This window comes from Piliocolobus tephrosceles, chromosome 9 (assembly GCF_002776525.5).
Source record: "Piliocolobus tephrosceles isolate RC106 chromosome 9, ASM277652v3, whole genome shotgun sequence".
NCBI lineage: Eukaryota > Metazoa > Chordata > Mammalia > Primates > Cercopithecidae > Piliocolobus > Piliocolobus tephrosceles.
Genome location: NC_045442.1, coordinates 31,208,094 through 31,218,760, shown reverse-complemented (window position 1 = coordinate 31,218,760; position 10,667 = coordinate 31,208,094). Strand labels below are relative to the sequence as shown.

General features: G+C 51.2%; 1 protein-coding gene across 1 annotated transcript; it reads right to left on the bottom strand.

The window, feature by feature from the left end:
- Positions 1-687: 687 nt before the first annotated feature.
- C9H10orf95 (chromosome 9 C10orf95 homolog) lies at positions 688-2,558 on the bottom strand. The gene is given in 2 exon segments (XM_026448931.2): positions 688-2,339; positions 2,341-2,558. Coding segments are annotated over 2 exon segments (621 nt in total). The 3' UTR covers positions 688-1,936.
- Between the last annotated feature and the right edge of the window lie 8,109 nt (positions 2,559-10,667).

The following is a 10,667-nucleotide window of genomic DNA, read 5'->3' as shown; positions in this document are numbered from 1 at the left end:
CCAAAAGAAAAGTATGATCAGTAATGAGATCCTTAGTGCTTAAAAGATAAAAGCAAATCACTGATCAGAAGAAACACCTTTCCAAGGGCTGAGGTTTGAGAGAATTTCTCCAAGAAGTTCATAAATACAGCAGTGCCCAATCAGCTGGCCTACAGCTTCAATAACTCACCTGTGTATACCCAGGTAACTATCAGTCAGCTACAAATGGAAGTTCAGTAAAAGAAATTCCACAAGGGACCAAATTTCTACAGCTGGGCCTCAGATCTGGCTAGATCCTAGTTAAAATTGGCTATGTGGCCTAACACTCCAGCAAACTCCTAGAATAATGCAAATCTCAGCCTATTAAGAATTAATGATTATTAGCAAGAATTGGGAGACAAGAAGAGACATTCATCTTAACTTCCAATTAGGCTGGGTTACTTACTTTTTTTTTTTTTTTTGAGGCGGAGTCTCGCTCTGTCGCCCGGACTGGAGTTCAGCGGCCGGATCTCAGCTCACTGCAAGCTCTGCCTCTCGGGTTTACGCCATTCTCCTGCCTCAGCCTCCGGAGTAGCTGGGACTACAGGCGCCCGCCACCTCGCCCGGCTAATTTTTTGTATTTTTAGTAGAGACGGGGTTTCACCGTGTTAGCCAGGATGGTCTCGATCTCCTGACCTCGTGATCCGCCCGTCTCGGCCTCCCAAAGTGCTGGGATTACAGGCTTGAGCCACCGCGCCCGGCCGGGTTACTTACTTTTACGCCTCTTTTACTGATGAAGAAACTGAGAGAAAGCCTTAAGTTACACAGGTGGAAAACGTCAGAGCCAGCCCTAAACCCAGGTCTTAGACATCCGTTCCCTAGTCATGCCTACCACATTTCAAAAATAGAGCTTATGCCCTCAGCATCTTGGCGGGTGGTGGGCCAAAGGACTAAGGAGTTAGAAGGTGCTGGCGTGCACACTTGGAGGCAGATGGTGAAGAGGGGAGTTGGGCCCAGCGATCAGGCACATGCTTTCTCCAGAGGGCCAGTTCAACTTCATGCCCCTCCACCCTACCTTCTTGTACCCCAGGGTGGGCGGTAAGACTCCCATTAAACAGATAAACAGATGGAGAAACACCACCCCAAAACATAACAATGATCTCGCAGTGTATACTTGACTTCGCTCATTTATTCACTTTTTTTTTTTTTTTTTTTTTTTGAGACAGGGTTTCAGTCACACAGGCTGGAGTGCAGTGGCGCGTTCACGGCTCCTTGCAGCCTCCCGGGCTTAGGTGATCCTCCCGTCTCCGCCTCCCGAGTAGGTGGGCGCGTGCCACCACACCCGGCTAATTTTTGTATTTTTTTGTAGAGACAGGGTTTCGCCATGATGCCCAGGCTGGTCTCCAACTCCTGGGCTCAAGTGATCCGTCCACCTCGGCCTTCCACAGTGCTGGGATTCCAGGCGTGAGCCACCGCGCCCGGCCTATTTACTTTTCTACTAAGCTGGGGATCACCGTCGCCCCTCGGCTTGGCAAGAAGGGCGGGGGTAGGGGAGCAGTGGGAAAGGGGGATGGGCTTTGACTCTGATAGAAGGAAAAGAGGAAGGGAAAGTTAGGGCTTACTGCAGCGCAGGCTCCTTAGGAGAAGGTGGGGAGGAGGAAGGAGGGAGTTCCAGGCCCTTCTTCCATCCCACGTCCTCCACTTCCCAAGGTGCAAGAGGGAAAGAGGTACAGAACACCCAGAGGTGTCCTTGATTCCGTCTTGCCCTTGCCCTTCCCCCACAGTCCAGCAATAAGGCGAGAGAAACAAGTGCAGGAAGCGGGCAGGCAGTCATGGGAAAGGCCAAAAAAGACAGGTGAGCGGCGCGCCCGCCTCCCGCGTGCAGGTGAGGGCTCTTTTCTGCCTGGCGGGGGGGACAGACACACGGAAGGGCCGCGCGCGCGTGCACGCGGGCCGGTCTCAAGGCCTTGCGGCGCCTTTAGCTCAGGCCCTTGCTCTTCCTGGGGCGGCCGCGCTCCGCGGCTTCCTGGGCTGGGCCTCTGTTACCGCTATCGCCGCTGTCGGGCCGGCGCCGCACACGCCACTCCGCGCAGCGGTCGCGCTCGCTCACGCGCGGCGTCGCCTGCAGCAGAAACTGGCCTTGGCGCTGGGTGACGCGCACGTCGGCGCCGGGGTAGGTGCAGTACGCGCGCCGCAGCTCCCGGCGCACGAAGTCCGGAAGCTGTAGAGGCTGGCCCTGCGCGCGTTGCGCGCGTTCCACGCGTCCCCAGCGCAGCTCGGCTTGCAGACTCCGGCCCTCAGGCCACGGCTCCCAGCTCTCGGCCGCCGGCGCGGGCGCCTGCAGCGACAGTCCCGAGATGCCGGCGGCGGGGCAGGGCCGCGGCGTAGGCCGGAGGGCAGGCCCACCAGGGCGGCGCGGTCGGGCAGTAGAAAAGGTGGTATTCCCGAGGGGCCGCCCACTCGCCCGCGTGCAGACTCCTTGGCCGGTTGCGGAAGCTGTGGGCCTGGACTGGGGGCAGTAGCAAAGGGGCGGCCAGGTAGGTGCAGGTGAGCGGCTGCGGCGGCCAGACGCCCTGCCTGGGCGGCAGCCAGCTGTACATAGTCGGCCCCCCAGGCGGCTGCTGTTCTTACTGGGGGCTCCTCCGGATCCAGACCTGCGGCGGAGGGAGGGGTGTGCGGACAGACTTTCTACTTAACTGCCTCCTGTCACTGTGGCCCGGTTCCCCAGGACGCCGGTTCATGGCTTTGGGGGAACTCATCCCAAATCGGACATTCAGCTCCCCACCTCGCCTCTTGTCCCAAGGTCGGGCAGAGCGCCACGCTCCCGGCAGACAATAAGGAGCCTTTTCAAGCCCTCGGCCCGAATGCTCTTCCCAGTGACTCCCCACTCACTTGTCTCCTTCAGCCTTGGGGAGCCAGCGGGATCCAGAGCGGGACTCCTCTCCGCACTTTGTAGCTTCGTTGCTCTGCTCCATGCCCTGCCTCAGCCACTCCTGGTTACCAGGAGAAAGCAAACACCTTGAGCTGGCCAGGAGCCACCAGCGTCTGTCTACATAGCCTAGGTGAACCGTACTGGTACTGGTCATAGTGGCCCCAACCTAGAGGCAGAGGCCTGAGGTCAAGCATGCCCTCCCTACAGTATCACTGATGGCTTTCTACAACCTCCTTGCACCTGCAGGTGGATTGGGTTACCCTCACATTTGAGTGAAACTCCTGCACACCAGACACTGAATCAAGTTGCCTGGGAGCATCTAACTGCAAGTTATGTCAACTCGAGGAAGGGGATGCTGATATTATCTCTGCTTTCCATAGCAAAAAAGCTGCTTGCCTCAGAGTTGGTGTCCAGTGTATTCAGTGAGTGGAGCTTATGTAGGTTAAATAACTCATCCCAACTCACACAGCTGGCTATAGTAAGGGCAAAATTCAACCCCGAGTCTCAAAACTCAAGCTCACAATGCTGGTCTTATTGCCCACCTATGCTGGGGTTTCTGGCAGACTGTCTCAGAGTCCTCCCACTCTAGAATGTTAGATAGGCACTTCAATTGTTTTTTTGTTTTTGTTTTTTTTAGATGGGGTCTTGCTCTGTTGCCTAGGCTGGAGTGCAGTGGCGTGATCTCAGCTCACTGCAGCCACCGTCTACCAGGTTCAAGCTATTCTACCACCCCAGCCTCCCAATCCCAAGTAGCTGGGATTACAAGTGCACCACCACCCCCTGCTAATTTTTGTATTTTTAGTAGAGTCAGGTTTTCACCATGTTGGCCAGGCTGGTCCTGAACTGACCTCAGATAATCCACCCTCCTTGGCCTCCCAAAGTGCTGGGATTACAGGTGTGAGCCATCATGCCCAGCTGCTTTAAATTATTTTCTTTCTTTTTCTTTTTTTTTTTTTTTTTGAGACAGAATCTTGCTCTGTCACCCAGGCTGGAGTGCAGTGTCACGATCTTGGCTCACTGCAAACTCTGCCTCCCAGGTTCAAGCGATTCTTCTGCCTCAGCCTCCCAAGTAGCTGGGACTATGTGTGTGTGCCACCACACCTGGCTAATTTTTGTATTTTTTAGTAGAGATGGGGTTTCACCATATTGGCCAGGCTGGTCTTGAACTCCCAACTCCGTGATCCACCCACCTTGGCCTCCCAAAGTTTTGGGATTACAGGCATGAGCTATTGTACCCGGCCTACTTTAAATTCTTAATAGCTATGTGAAGTGCATAGTGATGTCATTCTCTTTTAGTAGATAAGGAACCAGAAGCTCAGAGAAGTTTGGCCACTGTCCCAGGTTCATACAGCCTGTAAGTACCACAGTGGCATTTGAACCCAGTCCAACTGATGTCAAAGCCCAGAAACCATTTTAATGAAGCCAAGAAGATTGCTTCATCCAGATGGGGTGAGCCCTGTCTGAGTTCCAGTCCCTTATGGTGTGGGTCACAACCCCTGCACCTCTTCCTTTTCCAGTGGGGAGAGTGGTAGTTATGAATGATTAAAACTGAAACCCTCTCCCAGCTGCAGGGCTGCCATGTTGCCACACTTTCCTTCCCCATCTGTCGACTGAAGCAGCATCAACAGCAGCCCTGACAGAAAGGTTCTTCTGGGTTCTCAGTATCCCTCAAAACTCAGCTACCCTCTGGTGGTAGCCACCCTTTGGTGACTCACCCTGGTGATGTCACGCTATTCGTGACTGAGCCACTGCTCCAAGTCTTAATTTGGGCCAGTCCTTTTGAGGGCATGTGCTGGAGCTGGACAGTGGATGGAAAAAGGGGGCCTAGTTAGGGTTTCATTTGGACTCTTAACACTGTCATAGAACCCCAGATTCAGGCTGGTGAACCTGATGCACAGCTAAGGCCAAGCAGTGGGAGACAGAGAAAGGTTTATTTGATTTGGCCAAACTCAGAAGGCGGGAGAGCAAATCTCTCAAATCCCTCTTAACAGAAAGAAGCAGCAGGGTGGCTTACACCTGTAATCCTAGCACTTTTGGAGGATGAGGCAGGCAGATTGCTTGAGCTCAGGAGTTTGAGATCAGCCTGGGCAACATGGTGAAACCCCGGCTCTACAAAAAAAAAAAATTAAGCAGGAGTGGCATGTGCCTGTAGTTCCAGTTACTTGGGGAGCTGAGGCAGAAGGATCGCTTGAACCCGGGAGGTCAAGCCTGCAGTGAGCTGTGTTCACACCACTGCACACCAGCCTGGGTGACAGACTGGGAGCCTGTCTCAAAAAGCAGTAGGGAGTTTTTATGTGACTAAGGAGTGACGGAGGTGGCATTTCAGGGAACCCAGGGTAAAATTCTGTGTTTCTTCAGTCTCAGATAACCCCTCGAGCCACCAGACTTGTGGGCATCAGCAGCTGGTCACAATGTCCTTCAAGGCATTCATTCCTTCTGCAATTTTTTTTTTTTTTTTTTTGAGATGGAGTTTTGCTCTTTTTGCCCAGGCTGGAGTGCAATGGTGGGATTTCGGCTCACTGCGACTTCCACCTCCCGGGTTCAAGACATTCTCTTACCTCAGCCTCCCAAGTAGCTGGGATTACAGGCATGCACCACCACAGCCGGCTAATCTTTTGTATTTTTAGTAGAGACAGGGTTTCACCATATTGGTCAGCTGGTCTTGAACTCCAGACCTTGGGTGATTCACCCTCCTCAGCCTTCCAAAGTGCTGGGATCACAGGTGTGAGCCACTGCGCCCGGCCTGCAATTTTTTTTCATGACCCTGAAGTTATCTCCTGCTTGACCAAGAAACAGCACATCAGCCGTTTATATTGTGGGAACAAGGAATATTGGGCAAAAAGTGAGTGGTTAGCATGTGCAAGCAAGCATGGGCCTGATCAGAATTTTTTTTCTTTTTTTTTCCTTTTTGACAAGCTCTCATTCTGTCACCCAGGCTGGAGTGCAGTGGCATGACCAGGGCTCACTGCAGCCTTGACTGGGCTCAAGTGATCCTCCTACCTCAGTCTCCCGAGTAGCTGGGATCACAGGTGTGCACCACCACACTCGACTAATTTTTGTAGAGATGAGATCCCACTATGTTACGCAGGCTGGTCTTGAACTCCTGGGCTCAGGTGATCATCCCGCCTTGGCCTTCCAAAGTACTGGAATTATAGGCTTGAGCCACCATGCCTGGCCTGTGATCAGAATTCTCATTTTGTTAGTCACTAAAAATGCTGGGGGGCACTCCACTCTCCATTATGTGATTAGTTCACATTGCATGCCTGTATCGAAATACCATATGTACCCCACAAATATATACAAAAAACTTTACTGTTTTTTTTTTTTTTTTTGAAATGGAGTCTCTCTCTGTTGCCAGACTGAAGTGCAGTGGCGCGATCTCGGCTCACTGCAACCTCCGTCTCCAGGGTTCAAGCGATTCTCCTGCCTCAGCCCCCCGAGTAGCTGGGATTACAGGCGCGCGCCACCATGCCCGCCTAATTTTTGTATTTTTATTAGAGACAGGGTTTCACCATATCAGCCACGCTGGTCTCGAACTCCTGACCTCAGGTGATCCACCCGCCTCGGCCTCCCAAAGTGCTGGGATTACAGGCATGAGCCACAGCGCCTGGCAAAATTTTAAGTATTGATTGCTCAGGAAAAAAAATGCTGGGGTGCTGAAATCTCAAGGGCCCCATTACAACACTCCTTAGGAGCCTCGCCCTCTATCTGCTTTAAGGACTGGTCCCAGAATGAGAGAATTTAAAAGACATCCCCCCACAAAGATGTTCGTAATGTCACCCTGGAAACCTGTGAATATGTTATATTATGTGACAAGGGAGAATTAAGGTTGCAGATGGCAGTAAGGTTGCTAATGAGCTGACCTTAAGATAAGGAGATGATCCTGGGTTATCTGGGTGGACCCAATGTAATCACAAGGGTCTTTAACTGTGGAATAGTGAGGTGGCAGAGTCAGAGTCAGAGTGATACAGTGAGTGAAAGACTTGATCAGCCATCACTGGCTTTGAATCCGGAAGAGGGTCATGAGCCAGGGAATGCAGGCAGCTTCTGGGAGCTGAAAAACAAGAAAGTGGATTCTCCCCTGGAACCTCTAGAAGGAATGTGGTCCTGCCAAGCCCTTGCCAGTGAGCCATTTCAGACTTCTGACCTCCAGGACTGTAAGAAAATAAACTTGTCTTGTTTTCAGCCACCAAGTTTGTCGTGATTTGTTACAGCATCAGTAGGAAACTAATACATCTCCCTGCTCCTGTTTATAACTTTATCTCTGTCCTAAAATCCCAGCACCCCGGAGTATTCACGACTATCCATGGACTGACCACACCCCAGCCTGGAGTTCAGTAGTGGGCCCATGGCACTGGCCAGGTTTTCCATCTCTTCTGGTGGAGAGTAGGGTGCAAGCAAGACTAAGCTCAAGTGGAGCCTGGGAAGGAAGTTTTCAGGCAAAATGAGAAAAATAATGGCCAAGCTGTGAGTTTCTCAGCATTTGTTCACCCTGATTCCAGTACCAACCCCCAGTATTTTGGAGTCCCACGCCTTATCTATTCTCAGTAAAGAAGTTCTGGTAGAGTTGAGTCTATTCTATCCTTAGGTTTGGGTGATTTAGGACTAAACCTTTCAGCACAGCCATCTATCTGGCCATAGTAATTGACTTGGGCTAGCCCTTGATGTGATATGGGCCAGTGCAAGGCAAGCCTAGGACTTTATTTTCTTGTTGGGTGGAGGGAAATTTTTGCTTTTCCCAAGACAGAAATCAGAAAGGGTCCTGGACTTAAGTTACAGAGGCCAGTAAATTCCTTCTTTATTTAAGCTAGTTCAAATTGTCTATTGCTTGCACTAATGATACACCCCAGGATATTTCCTACCCCCCCTGCCCCCCAGCACTTTGTTATGAAAAAAAATTTTCTTTGAGACAAGAGTCTCACTCTGTCACCCAGGCTGGAGAGCAGTGGTGTGGTCATGGCATACTGCAGCCTCAACCTCCTGGGCTCGAGCAATCCTCCCACCTCAGCCTCCTGAGTAGTTGGAACTACAGGTATGCCTCACCACATTCCACAGATTTTTTAATTTTTATTTTATTTTATTATTATTATTTGAGGCAGAGTCTCGCTCTGTTGCCGAGGCTGGAGTGCAATGGTGCGATCTGGGCTCACTGCAACTTCCGCCTCCTGGATTCAAGCAATTCTCCTGCCTCAGCCTCCTGAGTAGCGGGGTAAATTACAGGCACCTGCCACCACACCCAGCTAATGTTTTTTGTATTTTTAGTAGAGATGGGGTTTCACCATGTTGGCCAGGCTGGCCTTGAACTCCTGACCTCAGGTGATCCACCCACCTCAGCCTCTTAAAGTGCTGGGATTACAGGTGTGAGCCACTGTGCGTGGTCCTCCCTCACCACACCTGGCTGATTTTTTATTTTTTTATTTTTTATTTTTGAGACGGAGTCTTGCTCTGTCACCAAGCTGGAGTGCAGTGGCACGATCTCGGCTCACTGCAACCCCCGGGGTTCAAGCGATTCCCCTGACTCAACCTCCCGGGTAGCTGGGACTACAGGCATGCACCACCATGCCTGGCTAATTTTTTGTATTTTAGTAGAGATGGGGTTTCACCATGTTGGCCAGGATGGTCTTGATCTCCTGACCTTGTGATCTGCCCGCCTTGGCATCCCAAAGTGCTGGGATTACAGTTGTGAGCCACCGTGCCCGGCCGGTTTTTTTATTTTTTAAAATTTTCTGTAGAGATGGAGTCTCACTATGTTGCTCAGGCTGGTCTCCAACTCCTGGGATCAAGCGATCCTCCTGCCTCAGACTCCCAAGGTGCTGAGATTACAGGTGTGAGCCACTGCATCTGGCCATGAAAAATTTCAGTATATAGCAACCTGAGAAGCTTTTGCTCAGGGAACCTTATGATCAGAAGCTCACTTGAGGGCAAAATGGAGGGCAGATTAGAGAGCGAGGGGGTAGAAGCCAGTCATGGAGGAGGTTCTCGTGCTAGCTTAGGAAAGCTGAGAACCAAACAGGAGCAAGGGATAGAAAAAAGAGATGGGAGTAGGATTCACCTGGGCTTGATCCAAGATTGTTGTTTTGATGAAGCGCGTAGGATGGAGGGTGGATGCACACGTTTCTGGCTTGGCCACCTGGATGGGCAGTTAAGGCAGTCCTGGAGGTAGAAAATGCCGGAGGGAGATTGGAAGTTTAAGGAATGGTGAATTCGGGTGGGCCATGCTGGACATTCTGTTCAGGCTGGACATGGGAGGTGTGGAAGTAGTCATGAAGAAAAAGGTAGTAGGTGAAATTACCGTAACAACTGCCACCCTGGGCTTGTCTCTATCTGGTCCCTATCACACTATTGACACTGTGGCTGCCAGCTTGTTTGGACCCCACTCAATGCCTCTTTCAGGTGGCTGTCTTGTTTTTTTATTTTTTATTTTTGGAGACAGAGTTTTGCTGTGTCGACAGGCTGGAGTGCAGTGGCGCGATCTCAGCTCACTGCAACCTCTACCTCCCGGGTTCAAGCGATTCTCCTGCCTCAGCCTCCCGAGTAGCTGGGATAGCAGGCACCCACCACCGTGCAAGGCTAATTTTTTTTTTTGTATTTTTTAGTAGAGACGGAGTTTCACCATATTGACCAGGCTAGTTTTGAACTCCTGACCTCAGGTGATCCGCCCACCTCGGCCTCCCAAAGTTCTGGGATTACAGGCATGAGCCACCGTGCCCAGCCAGCAATCTTGTTTTTTGAAGTCCCCTTTACCTCACAGCCTGTGGCCTGGCATGGATTAAAAGTTTGAGTGAATATATGAGTATAAAAGATGGAAACTTGGGACACCCTCACTTTTCCTTTAGAGCCCCTGGGAGAAAGTGCCACAGTGAAGGGGACTGAAGAGGAATTATTATGTAGGAAGAGAACATGGCAGAAACTAGATCAGAGAGGTGGGAAGTGAAGGGAGGAGAGAATTTCAAAGACAGTGCATAATCTATCTGTCCCATGGTCCAGGGACTCCAGTATGGCTCAAGGAGTTAGGGAGGTGATATGGCCTCTAGTTCATCGCATGTCCCCTCCTAGTTAGCTCTGTGATTGGCAACCATAAAGAGAAATCAGAGAGAATTACAAGGCCCTGTCCTGGTGCTGACATAAAAGGTAACTGGCTTTGTTGTCTTTATAATCAGAGGGTTGAGGGGCCTCAGAGTGTAACTGTGTGGCATTAAGTGCAACATGAGGGACCAAAGGTCTTTTCTTTTCTTTCTTTCTTTTTTTTTTTTTTTGAGCCGGAGTCTCACTCTGTTGCTAGGCTGGAGTGCAGTGATCGATTTGGAGTGAGTGATCTCAGCTCACTGCACATTCCGATTCCCTGGTTCAAACAGTTCTCCTCCCTCAGCCTCCCAAGTAGCTAGGATTACAGGCACACGCCACCACGCCCAGCTAATTTTTGTATTTTAGTTGAGACAGGGTTTCACTATGTTGGTCAGGATGGTCTCTATCTCCTGACCTCGTGATCCGACCACCTCAGCCTCCCAAAGTGCTAGGATTACAGGCGTGAGCCACTGCGCCCGGCCGTGAGGGACCAAAGGTCTTTTCTCCTGGGTCACATTCAGCTCTGGCCCCTGCCAGCCCTCTCCATTTCCATTTCCCCACTGGACACCCAGGGAGGGCTAAGTAAAGACTGGGGTTTGCTTTGAAATAAAAGCACGTGCTAGCCAGAGATAGAAAGGTGGGGAGACTCCTTTAGCAAATGTATGGAGATCCCAGTGTGCCGGACTCCAGGCTGAATGCTGGGTTTTCTGTT